The sequence below is a fragment of the Myotis yumanensis genome, unplaced genomic scaffold (assembly GCF_028538775.1).
Source record: "Myotis yumanensis isolate MYYU_CA2020_CCGP unplaced genomic scaffold, mMyoYum1.0.hap1 SCAF_2, whole genome shotgun sequence".
Classification (NCBI taxonomy): domain Eukaryota; kingdom Metazoa; phylum Chordata; class Mammalia; order Chiroptera; family Vespertilionidae; genus Myotis; species Myotis yumanensis.
The window spans coordinates 200,712,297-200,727,211 of NW_027223753.1; the positions used below are offsets into that span (position 1 = coordinate 200,712,297).

General features: G+C 40.7%; 1 protein-coding gene across 1 annotated transcript in view; it reads left to right on the forward strand.

Annotated features, from left to right (window-relative positions):
- CXADR (CXADR Ig-like cell adhesion molecule) overlaps nucleotides 1–12,894 on the forward strand; it is a 59,726-nt gene extending 46,832 nt beyond the window's left edge. The window contains exon 8 of the mRNA XM_070406983.1: nucleotides 12,755–12,894. Coding sequence (XP_070263084.1) covers nucleotides 12,755–12,796 — 42 coding nt within the window. The 3' untranslated portion in view covers nucleotides 12,797–12,894. The remainder of the gene's footprint in view (nucleotides 1–12,754) is intronic.
- Nucleotides 12,895–14,915: the final 2,021 nt, after the last annotated feature.

Here is a 14,915-nt window from a genome sequence, read left to right on the forward strand (position 1 = left end):
AATATTTTGACACTTCACATATGCAAGTAGAGAATTGATAGTGTCAGTTTCAAAGGTGATTTTTGTATTTAAAGTTTCTGGCTTAAATATCCAATGGTGCAGATTTTGAACTTTGTAAGAACAAATTTGGTTAAAAAAGCAAGAACTTGCTCTAGCTTTGTGACCTTGTGTACTTTTCAAATAAAATTAAGAAAGTAGTTTTCTGCCTCATGGTGTGGCTTCATTGTGCTTGAAAAAAAAAAAAAGTCTACTTATAAAGTTTCAATATGATGTTTCTCCCTGCTTTCTGAGTCAGGGCTTCTTTCCCCACAACCTTTGCATCCGTTATTAAACAGAATAAAGATCAGAACAATCACACATAATTGGAAACATGAAGCATACATGTGTTTCCCCACCCTACATCTATATGCAGTATATACCATAATATTTGGGCTTGAAACCTTCAAAGTTCTGTGATCACTCCACAGTGTTTTACAGTATAAACTCAAAGCACTTCTCAGCTGCATTAAAAATGTGCATGCATGTATGTATTAAACACATCTGGTTCTGGTTTAAAGCTATTTTCATTGACCCTAAACATTGATTTCAGAAAACAAAACAAAACAGGATGGGGGTAGTAATAGGTCCGTAAGACTTTTTGAGGAATATCGTTTACCCTCTAGTTTCTCAATCTTGGCACTTTGAACACTTTGGGCTGGGTAACTCTTTGTTGTGGGGGAGCGTCCTAGGCATTGTAGGTTGTTTAGTATCATCCCTGGTCTCTACCTACTGGGTGCCAGCAGAACTCCCTCCCCCAGATGTGACAACCAAAAACCATGTCTCCCAATGTGTTTCCAAATGTCTACCACCCCCCACCCAGGTTGAGAACAACTGGTTTATACTAACATGAAGTTTTCTACTCGGAGGCTTAAAGGAGAAGAGCGTAGGCCTTGGAGTCGGACGTGTTTGAACACCACTCCTTACCAGATGCTTTACTTGGCTTCAGTTTCCTAGTGCTTTAGAATGGGGATGCAAATGCCTACGGCCCAGGGGATGTTGGAGGCTCTTAAAGAACTAGAATTGATTCAATGAAAAAGGCTTTGCATTTGTCCCTGGTAGCTGGGATGCTGATCATGATACACAGAGTTTTAAGGACCCAAGATTACAATAAAATATGCTAAGTGACACTACTGAGTATAATTTTAAAAAATGTATTTTTTTGTTGACTTTTTACTGAGAGGAAGGGAGAGGGATAGAGAGTTAGAAACATCAATGAGAGAGAAACATCCATCAGCTGCCTCCTGCACGCCCCCTACTGGGGATCGAGCCTGCAACCAAGGTACATGCCCTTGACCAGAATCGAACCTGGGACCTTTCAGTCCACGGCCCAACGCTGTATCCACTGAGCCAAACTGGTCAGGGCCTACTGAGTGTAATTTAATGCCTTTCATTTAGACCATATTTTAATCTTGCAGCTGTAAAGGCCAGATCCTATTTCTGGTTAATTAAATACCAAATGGCAAAACTGATGAAACAAAATTAAATATAAGTCAATTGTTATTAAATAAAAGTGGTTTAAAGTCTAAGGCATAAACAAATGTAATTTCTAAATGCAATGAAGGCAGCAGTGAGAGATTAGAAAGGCAGTCCCAACTCAGCTCCATTTTTCTTGCTGGTATTTCTGAAGTATAAATCAAATGTGATTTGTTATTTAAATTACTTTTCTAAATTTAATAACTTTGGGGGGGAAATTATCCTAAAGTAACTACAGAAAAAAAAATTCCTGGAGTTAATGAAGAATCAAGAAATACATTTCGGTCTAGTGAACCAAGAACTCTGACTAGCTCTTTGATCAGTTTGCTTCTCGTTTCACTGCTGAGCTGTGAAAATTCTAACTCGGGTGGAGAATGGAGAGGGTGGGAGAAGGTGCAGGAAATCACAGGAATAAAACCTGATGTCAGTCCCCAACAAAGTACTAGAAGCCAGCGTGATCTTGTCTTGCCCTGAGTCACTGACCCCGGGCCTAGTGGACTGGTTCTTAAAATGTAACTATGACCATATTAAAATCCAGGCCATCATCATCTCATCTAAAAGGGCCCTCATGGACCATTCCATTTCTCTCTGGTTTATTTTCTCCACACCTTTAGGTATACCTCTACGCACCTGCTGAGGGCCTGGGGTTTCATACCGTGTAAATCCAAACACTTGTCCTTTGAGTCATTTTTCCTGATCCGCACCCCTGCCCCTCACTCACATGCTAATTTAGAGGGATGTCTGGACCCTCAGTATGGCCAGTGCATGTCTTTTATGGCACAAAACCTTTTGTGTTCTAATTATTTAACATGCTTACTAGATCCCCTTTGTGAGTTTAAACTTAGTTTATTCCCCAATATCCTCAGTTCCTAACTCTGGCATATTGCTCAGTACATACTGAATGAATTTTTAGGAAAGAAATGGCACTAGGGGCAAATGTGCATTCAATAAGTTCACGTCATATGTTCTGCAAGACAACTTGTCTGGTTTGTTCCCCAAAAGAAAAAGTGAGTGGGTGTATGTGTGGTGAGAAAGTCTGCACATGACTTGAAAAGTTAATTTGCATAAATACAGGATGGGGTGACCTGGCTCTGGAGGAGTCAACTTAAAAAACACCATCTCCTAGTTATAAAAACCTGGAGAAGTAAAAGAAATTTCTAAAACCCTCAGATTCTGAGTAGGTCTGGAGTGAAGTCAGTGACTGTTTCTCTCTTAGGTTTTAGACTTTTACAACTGGCCCTCCACTACCATACTTACACTGGTGTATACATATAGGTTGTTGTTTTTTTTTAAATAGGTTTTTATTGATTTTAGAGAGGAAGGAAAGGGAGAAACATCGATGAGGATTGGCTGCCTCCTGCACACTCTCTACTGGGGATCGAGCCCACAATCTGGGCATGGGCCCTGGCTGGGAATTGAACCAGTGACCTCCTGATTCATGGGTCAGTGCTCAGCCAATGAGCTACACCAGCTGGGCTACATGGTTTTTCTAACTTAACAAATCCTCTTAGATTATTCTGTATCTATGTTATCTGTTTTCTGTCATCTATACACCTATCTAACTTGTTTTCAAAACTAATATTTACATCACAGTGATACTCTGTAATTTATTTAAACAGTCTCCAATTGATGCCCATTTAAATTGATCCCATCTTTTTAGATATAATGAGTAAAATTACAAGAGGTGTGTTCCTGTATACATCACGATATATGTATATGTATATATATATATATATATATTAATATATTTCTATTGATTTTTTTACAGAGAGGAAGGGAGAGGGATAGAGAGTTAAAAACATCAATGAGAGAAAACATCGATCAGCCGCCTCCTGCACACCTCCTACTGGGGATGTGCCCGCAACCAAGGTACATGCCTTTGACCGAAATTGAACCTGGGATCTTTCAGTCCGCAGGCCGACGCTCTATCCACTGAACCAAACCAGTTAGGGCTGTATCTTTACATTTCTAGAAAGGGAGGTGCTGATTGTAGAGTATGGTGATAGCTTTTATTATAATAGCTTTGTACATGTTGTAGCGGCCTATGCTTGCAATGGATGAGTGCTTATCTCACCCCCAATCTTCACCAATACTCTTATTCAACTTCTTGATCTCTGGGAAGAAAATTATTTCATGGTTTAAAATTCTCTTGTTATTTGTCCAGTTGATCATCTTATGTTTAAAAACTATTTGAGAACTGTGTTCGTGTGCTTTGCCCATTTTTCTTTTATATTACCACTAGAGGCCCGATGCACAAAATTTGTGCAAGAGTAGGCCTTCCTTTCCCCAGCTGCCGGTACCAGCTTCCCTCTGGCCACCAGGACCCGGGCTTCCCTCCAGCCACTGGCAGGCACCCAGGACCCGGCCTTCCCTTGCAGCCCCCGCTTCATCTGGAAGGTCGTCCGGAAGGACATCCAGTCTAATTAGCATATTATGCTTTTATTATTATAGATTCTGCTACTTTGGAGCTCTTAAATATAATAAAATTAGTCCTTTGTGATATAAAATAAAAGGTTTGGGTTTTGGGGGGCCAGGTTATCCTTTTTCTTTGACTCTGTGTATGGTCTTTCCCTGCTGACCATGCAATCCCAATCCCTCCTAAAATGTTCCTCAAGGGGACCTGAGGGTCGCCTGTCTCTTCCCGTGCTTGTCTCCTCTCCTACGCAGATGTGATTTCTCAAAGGCAGAGGAGCATCTTTACATCTCAATGTTGGACACAATAGATTCTCAAGAATCTTGGCTGATAATTACAGCGGCTCTGGCTGTGTTCCAGTCCAGCCATCACCACATGTGTTCCCATCACAGTGTGTTTCTTAATTTATCTTTGTTTTCTTCAAGTTTCTGGAGTTCTTGCCCAAAGCAGTTTTATGGAATCAGCACAAACTAAAGTAATGAAGACATTAGTTATCTTGCACTTGAAAACAAGATGCGTCTGGGTCATGTGTTAGGTCAGCTGTCACACACTATTCCAAGTTGAATGTTGGCTGCCGGCAGTGTGCTGTTTGAATGTTGCTAAGTAGGACATTTTCCCTCTCATGTAGGCCCAGAACTGCCAACAGTGAGAACATTTCCAGGGAACAGTAGAATGACCTTGCAATTCTGAGAGGAGAGAGTATGATAACAGCACATACCAATGATTTGCAACCTGGTGGGAAATCATAGTCCTCCAACATCAACTTCCACCAGTCTTTTCATCTAGTGACAAGGAGGGGACATTTTATTTGTTCATAGAAACAACACAAAGTGAAATAATTCTGTGAAAGGAAGCATCATCTCTGCCCTTCCAACTAAAAGATACTATCTGCGCCCGGCCAGCATGGCTCAGTGGTTCCGTGTAGACCTATGAACCAGGAGATGACAGTTCGATTCCTGGTCGGGGCACGTGCCTGGGTTGTGGGCTCAATCCCCAGTGTGGGGCGTCTAAGAGGCAGCCAGTCATCATCATTGATGTTTCTGTCTCTCCCTCTCCCTTCCTCTCTGAAATCAATAAAAATATAAATAAAATAAAAGATACTATTGCTATGTCCAGGACAAGATAAAAAGGCACTGACTATACAGTAGCCCAATAGGGCTTTATGAGTATGTTTATGTGATTTAAACTTTTTGTAATATTATGGGCAAAAGATTTGTGATATTTTTAAGTGAAAATGTATAACGCAGTTCAAATTTTGTAAAAAAACAAAACAAAATATCCATAGGCTATGTTATCTAGTTCAATATCATTTTATGAAAAAAATCAAGATCCAGGAAGGTTTTGATTTCCCAAGGCCCCTGTTAGGAACAGAATCTGGGTCTCCTGCTTCCTGGTCCAGTATTTTTCTATGAACCTTGAGTCCTTGGCAGTCCCGGCCTTGAGTGAACTATAATAAAGGAAAGAAGGGAAGAGTTAGAGTGTGTGGCTCTCATCTCTCACTCCCTCCCAGCAACACCAGCCTGGGAGGAGGCCAGTGAAACAGAGCAGACTGGCCTCCCCAGTGCCTTCTGCTCCTTCTGCTAAGTGCTCACCAGTGCCCAGGGCACACGGAGCATCGATAGCTGCACTCTTCTTAGGGATGCTCGTGATGGCCCCAGTGGGGTGTATGATGGACAAGGGTCTGCTTTGTTTGGTGCCAGGCCTGTTTATGCTAGTTAGGTTGCTGGTTGCATAATTTGAGTAAATTGTGCATATCAACTGTCCTAGATATGGTAAAGACAACATATCTGAGGAAATTATTCTGCTGGCACATTGCTTTAAGAATATATTGTTTTCACTCACTGCAAAGAAAGCACAGTTTAAATCAAGATGGACATATTATGGATGTATGTTATGAGGAAAACAGACACTCCTAGCAATAGACCCACATTCTAAGAAAAATTCTTAATTCCACATCAAAAATTTGGTGACTGAAAGTATATTGGATAATGTTACACACTTAAAAATGTTTAAGGGACATATAATTTTTAATGGTTTTCCATTTAAACTTGTTTGATTGGCACTCCTAATTGTGTCAGGGAAGAGGAGTTTTACTGTAAATTTGCATACCAAATCCCTATTCAAGATCCTGTATTTGTGTGTGCGTGTGTGTGTATGCTCCTCTCCAGATTTCACAGTGAGTATCAAGCATCACAACTAGTATTTTTTTTTAATATGTTTTACTGATTTCAGAGAGGAAAAGAGAGGAAGAGATAGAAACATCAATGATGAAAGAATCATTGATTGGCTGCCTCCTGCACATCCCACACTGGGGATCGAGTCTGCAACCCAGGCATGTGCCCTGACTGGGAATCGAACCATGACCTGGTTCATAGATCGACACTCAACCACTGAGCCACACTGGCCAGACACAACTGGTATTTTAAAAAAATTATTTACCAAAGGATCTTACTAGCTATCAATATCAGATTTAAGTGTGGTCAGTCTTATCATTGGGCAATATTAGGAAACATGAAATAGTGAGGTTTCACTTAGTAATAATGCAGATAACAAAAGTGAATTTTACATTTTTCATGTTAGTCCCTTTAGATAAAGTTCAAATTTTTTAAATTTACTTTCATTTTTAATCAGTAATTTTATTTCCTTTCTTTAGAAAAAGCATTTGATGAATGATCTAAGATACAAAAACAATTTTTTCCACTGAATTTAGTGAAACAAATAGTCAATTATGCTAGCTGTTTTCTGTTGAACTTTACAGCTTTACTTATCAATTTGACCCTAAAAAAGGTATCAGCTATAATTTTCTGTGTATGATTTCAAATAGTTGGCAGTTCTGTTTGTCTATTTATGACCTTGAAAGGAAAATTACCCTTCTCCCACCCCACCCTCAACAAAGGTAGTTATATTTAGATATATGATTGAAGACATTTCCAAAAGAGATCTGTAGCTTAATATCTAATGATAAAGATGGGTTAAATCAAGGCACATACGTATGAATACTATGAAGCTATTAAAACCGTGTTTAAAACAAATCAGGGACATAATAAAATGTTCCACATTTTCCAATTGCATAACCATAAAATGAATATATTTCATGTCATAACACAGAATGGGAGAATATAAACTAAAAACTCCCTCTTTAAAACATTCCCCATCCACTAAAATATTAGCAGTGGTTATCTTTGCTAGAGGGGTTACAGGCAATTTTAATGATCTTTCCTCTGCTTTTAGCTATTTGTTTCCTAAATTGGCATTAGTTTTAATAACAAAAATAATTCTAATAAATATCTTGTTGTGTATAATAATTATGGCATAGTTAGTTAAAGTTCTTCATTACCTATGGTAATTTCTGCATGTAGATCCATAGAAAAAGCAGTGATTTAAACTAACCGTTAATGCTTTTCATGGAGAAGGGAAATTATTTTCAAATACAACTTGCAGCTGGAAGTTGGAAGATTATCTGATGCCCTCTTGTGGCCAATAATATTTTCAAAGGTGATTTGTTTCTTTTCATTGAAATCCTGTCTAAACCAAGAAAAGAACAAAATATCTATTCTATTGCTTTCCAAATGACAAACAAATAATGCTCACACACTATTACTAACACTTTAAGGGTAAGCACTATTAAGGGGTTGTCTATCTCTCTTGCTTCTAAAAGCATGCTTCTTGGGTTTGAAGATTTTTAGATCACCTGGGGCAACTTGGATACTCTGAGACCCAGTTTCAATGGTAGCCCTGTTAAGTTCTACTATTATGCTCATTTTTTGCATCTATTTTCACTGCTCACACAATATGGTGGACAGTTTTGCGCATCATATGTCACAGATTATTCTTGTGTTGGCCTTACTCTTACGTAGTATGAATTATGTTTATTATGGCAAATAATGCATCAATTGCACACAGATTTATAAATTTGCAAAAGTATTTCCAATTATCTTCTAGATATATAGAATTTGAATTTTTTTGACATTATAAAATTGCCTTCCACAATGAATGCAAACCACAATATTTTCAATGTTTGTCACTTTGTTAGGTGATAAATGATTATTTCATGGTGTTAGCTTGTGTTTCCTTTAGTCATTAGTGTGCCATTTGCACATCTTCTGTTTTTAGCCATTTGTATTTCTTTATATTTGGCTCTGCTAAATAATTTAATTATATGAGTTTTTTTGTAGAAAGAATGTTAGTTCATTTTCTTTTAAACATTTTGTGGAAATTTTTCCCCTCTTTGGAGTTTGTCTTTTAATATGCAGCTTATCTTTTTCTTCAATTCGAAATCACCAAACTTTCTGTCCAGTGGGGAAGATTTTCCTACACTAAGGCTTGTAAATATCTCATTTATTTCCTCAGTACTTTTATAGTTTTATAATTTAGATTTTATCTTTATCCAGAATTTTTATGGTTTGAAGTAGGAATTTAACTTTAAAAATTGCATAGCCAAATAGTTCACTATTAATATTTTATTAGTAATTCATTTCCAACTTGTAAAGCCACATTCACCATACATTAAACTTCTGTATAGTCATTCACGGCCTAACATTTCCATCAATGACAGACCACATATACGACAGTGGGATATCAGATAGCCTAGCTGCTTATTAGGTTATACAGTGTAGGTTTGTATAAGTTCCCCCTATAATGTTCTCAGGACCAAACCACCTAATGATACATTAAGTGGCACGTGACTCTATGTTTCTGGTTCTGTACTTGTAATTCTATCATTATAGTGTATTAGTTCACTCCTATATTATACTTTAGAGCAGTGATGGCGAACCTTTTGAGCTCGGCGTGTCAGCATTTTGAAAAACCCGAACTTAACTCTGGTGCGTGTCTCATATAGAAATTTTTTGATATTTGCAACCATAGTAAAACAAAGACTTATATTTTTTATATTTATTTTATATATTTAAATGCCACTTAACAAAGAAAAATCAACCAAAAAAATGAGTTCGCGTGTCACCTCTGACACGCATGTCATAGGTTCACCATCACTGCTTTAGAGTATATTGATAAGTTATATAAAAGGAAGAACACTCCCCATCCATTGTTCTTTTAAAAATATTCTTGGTTATTGTTGAGAATTATTCTTACATGTAAACTTAAATCAAGTTTTTGAGTTCCATTAAAATTTCATTGAGATCTTAATTATGATTTATATTGATTTTACATATTAATTTGGAAAGTAATGCTTTTATAATATTGAGGCAATTTAGAAGTATAGTATTTCTTCTATTCAGTTCTTTTTATCTTTTGGCAATTTTTTATAAATTTTTCTCCTCTATAGGACTCACACTTTTCTGTTGTTGTTAAAGCTTAACTTTAGGTATTCAATACTCTTTCTTAATAGGATTTTTTCCCCACAAAGTACTATTTAAATTTTTTATCACAAAATTATGTGATATATAATTGGGAACACTACCACTATCACAAGCATTTATTATTTTGGAATATTTCCTTCTAGACACAGTATGATCAGCAACAAAATTTTGTAACCACATTACAGTCATTTAATTCAGAAATGTAATAGATGTCCTCTATATGGAATTTGATTATCAGTGATGTATAGTATTTTTATTCAATAAAAATAAGTCCTCTGAACTTGTCTTAAGTGCTTTAAAAAGTGTTTGTGTTTTTACCCCTCCAGTTACAAAGTAATAATGCTCAGTATAAAAATCCAGACTGAAATGCAAAATGTAGAAAAATTAAGTTCTCTGTATCTGCCCCCTTTCCACTGCCTCTGAGAATACTATTAACAATTTGGTATTTTTTTTTTTCAGACAATATTGACACCATTGGCAATATTTCCCCGACTTGTAGCATTTTATTCCATGTCACTACAAATCCATCTTTTGTGGCTACATGATATTTTCTAGTATTTTTTTTTTAACTAGATGTTTTTTGTTTTTTTAAAATATATTTTATTGATTTTTTACAGAGAGGAAGGGAGAGGGATAAAGAGTTAGAAACATCGATGAGAGAGAAACATCGATCAGCTGCCTCCTGCTCACCCCCCACCGGGGATGTGCCCGCAACCAAGGTACATGCCCTTGACCGGAATCGAACCTGGGACCCTTCAGTCTGCAGGCCGATGCTCTATCCACTGAACCAAACCGGCCAGGGCTAGATGTTTGTTTTTTAAATATATTTTTATTGATTTCAGAGAGGAGAGGAATAGAAATATCAATGATGAGATATAATCATCGATCAGCTGCCTCCTGCACACCCCCCACAGGGGATTGAGCCTACAACCCGGGCATGTGCTTTGACCAAGAATTGAACCTTGATCTCCTTGTTCATAGGTTAACATTCAACCACTGAGCCACACCAGCCAGGCAGCTTTCTGTTGCTTTAAATCAGTGGTTCCCAACATGGGGTACACACCCCATAGGAGGGCAATTCGATTTTTAATGGAGGGCAATTTGAGAGTTATTAACAGTGAATTTTCTGCATTTATGATTCTAGGGGCCTCATATCTATAATAATAAAAGTGTAATATGCTAATTAGACTGGACAGCCAAATAACCTTCCAGATGTCATTCTGGACGTCCTTCCAGACGAAGCCACCGCTCGGGGGCCGAGGCAGAGGCAATTAAGGGTGATCAGGCAGACAGGCAAGCGGTTAGGGGCAATCAGGCAGGCAGGAGAGGGGTTTGGGGCAATCAGGCAGGCAGGCGAGTGGTTAGAGGCGATCAGGCAAGCAGGTGAGCGGTTAGGAGCCAACGGTCCCAGATTGCGAGAGGGATTGTCTGACTGCCAGTTTAGGCCCGATCCCCCAGGGATCAGCAGCAAAATTTTGTAACCACATTGTAATCATTTAATTCAGAAATGTATCAGGGATCAGGCCTAAACCAGCAGTCATACATCCCCCGAGGGGTCCCAGATTGCGAGAGGGTGCAGGCCAGCTGAGGAACACCCCACCACCACCACCGCCATGCACAAATTTCATGCACCAGGCCTCTAGTACAGTATATAAATATATATTGTGACATATTTATGTATTTCTGTTCTCTATTATATTCTGAAACTTTATTTGCTATTTTTTGCTATCACTTATTTTTTTTTAATAACTTCTTAGTGATTTCTTCTTCAGTACTTCAACTGTCCTTTCGTTCTTTTATTTTTCTCTTTCATGGATGCCATGTTCTGTGGAATCTTGTTTAGACCATTAATGGCCTTTTAGGCTTCCTCCACGTGAATAGTTCACTTTTTGAATAATAAGAATTATATGGGGAGGGGGGGCATCAGGATGTTAGAGATGCTTAGGTGGGGCATGGCCAAAAAAAGGTTGGGAACCACTGCTTTAAATGTATTTTAGAACAAGGTGGAGGTGGATATCAAGTCAGAAATCTTCTACAGGTAGTTCATCTAATATACAAATTCAAAATTAGCATTTTCCCCAAGGCACTCTGCCATTTAGTTATCAGGAGGAATGAATAAGATATTTAGGTGATTTTATAGTAACCTAATGTGGAAAGAAAGGTCCAATTACCAGGGGGATGCCAAAAATACTTTCTTGTCAGTATGGCTAGTATACTAGTACTTCTGATTTTCCCAACAAGCTTATAACTACAACTAGAGGCCCGGTGCATGAAATTCATGCACGGATGGGGTCCCTAGGCCTGGCCTGTGATCAGGGTTGATCGGGGCCAGGTCGATCAGGGCCAGGACAGAGAGGAGGCGATGGTTGCCGGGCCAGGTGCAGAAGGAACAGACACTGGACACTGACGCCATCATCGGCGCTCTGCCACTGTACAGTTCCACACCTACCCCCCCGGCCCCCCTTTTCTTGCCACCACACTGCCCCTGGGTGGGTGGGTGGTTGGCCGATCAGGACCTGCCAGCCAGGGTGAGGGATGGGGCACAGGAGTTTGGCTGCTGGCCCAGAGGAGGAAGCTGGCCCTCGGCCCCCTGGGAATTGGGCTACATCCGCCGCCACCCACCCTGGTTCCCCATCCCAGCCCAGGGCCCGACCCCAATCAGGCGATCAGGGCCTGCCGGCCAGGTGGAGGGCCGGGGAGGTTGGCTGGGGAAGTGCACTGACCACCAGGGAACAGCTCCTGCATTGAGCATCTGCCCTCTGGTGTTCAGTGTGCATCATAGCAACTGGTCATTCCGGTCACATAGGCTTTTATATAGATGTGAGCAAACTAACAGAACAAATGCTAACTCCCTGATAAAAATACCTGAAACCTACCTGTCACCTTTACAATTGACCACAAATTTCCCTTAGCAAGTTTTTAAAAATTTTAGACTAAAATAAAACTAATCTCCCTTGTGATGCCAGTTACCCCTAGAAAAATAAACTGAAGTTTGAATAGGTATTCATTATATACAGGGGCAGGCAAAAGTAGGTTTACAGTTGTACAATAATACAAGGATAAATTTTTTGTGTACAATTGTAAACCTATTTTTGCCAATCCGTTTTCAGAGGAAAAAGTAGAAAGTTTGGAAGTATGTTAAAAGTTGTATATGGTTTATCAAAGAATACAATAACATTAAACTAGAAAAATATCTAAGGTTTAAAAATGTTTTATGTTGAGATCGCAAACACTTCAATTTCCATACTTTCTAATCTGAGTTATGATTATGACTTAATGTCTGTGCACTTCTCTGGTGTTCTATGTCAACAGAATTTATCACAAAAAATGACAACAGGAATATTTAGAATAGCCAAGGCTATCCAATGATTTATTAGCAAGTTATGACTTTTTCTGATGTTAAATAATTTAAAGATGTGGAAAATGGGAAAAAGTATTGATCTTAATTCTTTAAAATGTATTCTGGGGGAGAAAAATCCAAATTCTTATTTCTCCTTTTCTCTTTTTGTAGTTCAAGTACACTTACAAGACTGATGGCATTACAGTGGTGTAAATATGAAGGACTGCTGAAGAATCTGAAGTACTGTTCGATTTGACTTTATTTCAGACCTCTAGTAAAGACTTTAACATGTTGCAAAATGGGCACAGAAATTGAGTGGCTGAAAGGACATTTCTGCTTTATGCACTGGCATTACGAACATAAGTCAAATGTCCTATCAAAATTAGTACAGGCCAGCCCTGACCAATGTCACTCAGTTGGAGCATTGTCCCGTGCACCAAAATGTGGTGGGTTCTATTCCCGGTCAGGTTGCATACACAGGTTGCAGGTTCAATCCTGGTACAGGAGGCAACTGATGAATATTCCTTTCCCCACCCTCATCTCCCCTCCCCTCCAAAAAGGGGAAAAAAGCCCCAAAACATTAGTATAGGCCAAATCCTTGGGTAAGAAAGTCCTATGTATAGTGACTTTAATAATTTGAAAGATGTTTTATTATGTTTATATTTTCAATGAGCTACTACTAACAAATTTTATTCTTTTATAAGCATACTAGAGGCCCGGTGCACAAAAATTTGTGCACTTGGGGCGGGGGAGAGGGGGTCCCTCAGCCTGGCCTGTGCCCTCTCGCAGTCTGGGACCCCTCAGGAGATAACGACCTGCTGGCTTAGGCCTGCTCCCGGGTGGCAGAGGGAAGGCCCAATCCCTAGGTGCAGCGCCTGGTCGGGCTCAGAGCAGGGCCGATTGGGGAGTTGGGGCGCCGCCCCCTGTCATGCACAGAGCAGGGCGGATGGGGAGGTTGTGATGCCACCCCTAGTCACGTTCAGGGTAGGGCCGATTGGGGGGTTGGGGCACTGCCCCGTCACACTCAAGGCAGGGTCGATGGGGAGGTTGTGGCGCCACCCCCTGCCACGCACAGAGCAGGGCCGATCAGGGGGTTGGGGCGCTGCCCCCTGTCACACACAGAGCAGGGCCCATCAGAGGGTTGAGGAGCTCCCCCCTGTCACGCACAGAGCAGGGCCAATAGGGGAGTTGGGGCACCACCCCCTGTCACACACAGAGCAGGGTCCGTGGGGGGGGGAGTTGGGGCACCACACCCTGTCACACACAGAGCAGGGCCGATGGGGAGGTATGGCTCTACCCCGTCTCACATAGAGCAGGGCCCGGGGGGGGGGGGGGGGGGGGTTGGGGTGCTGCCCCCTGTCACACACAGAGCTGCAGAGCGATCAGGGGGTTTGGGTGCTGCCTCCTGTCACGCTGATCCCGCCCGGCAGGGTCACAGATCCGGGTCCCAGACCGCAGACAGCCTTGCCCGCTGCCGCCTGCCTTCAGTATGCAAATTAGCGGCCATCTTGTTGCTTCAGGGTGGGGGTCCCCACTGGGGTGCCTGGCCAGTCTGGGTGAGGGGCTGAGGGCCGTTTTCAGGCTGGCGGGTGACTGGAGCTCCAAACCTCTCCTTTTTTTCTTTTTTTTTTATTCTGGCATTTATTTACCTTCTATGGCTGTCACTGGAGCTGAGAGCCGGCTTTCTCTCTGAGGCTCGGCTGAAAGCAGGTTTCTGGCCTTTGTTTTCTGTATTTGAAACAATGTTGCGACTCCAGCTCTGAGATCCCGCCTGACTGACAGGAGGTTTCTGGGCTTCTGTTTATCTTCTATAAATGTTACTATCTTTCCAACTGAAGCTCAGAGGCGGGCGGGGAACGTTGGAGTCCTCTGTCACTGAAGGAAGCAAGCCTCCCTGTTTGCATCAGCTGCCTGGCTGCCGGCCGCCATCTTGGCTGACAGTTAATTTGCATATACTCACTGATTAGCCAATGAAAAGGGTAGCGGTCGTACGCTAATTACCATGTTTCCCTTTTATTAGTGTAGATTTTGACACTGTAGACTTTGGGAAAAGTATGGTTTTTAACACTTGGGTTGTGGGAAACGAGTTAAGTCGGCTCTCGTGAATTGCACGTACTCCGCGGGAGCCGTCTTAAACTCGGTTCATATAGATTTGCGGTGGAGTGCGGGAAACGTGTAAACTCGGGCCGATTGTAACTGCGTGTTACCAAATATTTCATTTCAATCGAACCCATACTTCAAAAGATATAGGCATTTTAACGCGCCATCTTATATTTTGTCGGGAAATTCACCCGCAACCCAAGTGTTAAAAGTTGATTTTTAAAGGAAAATT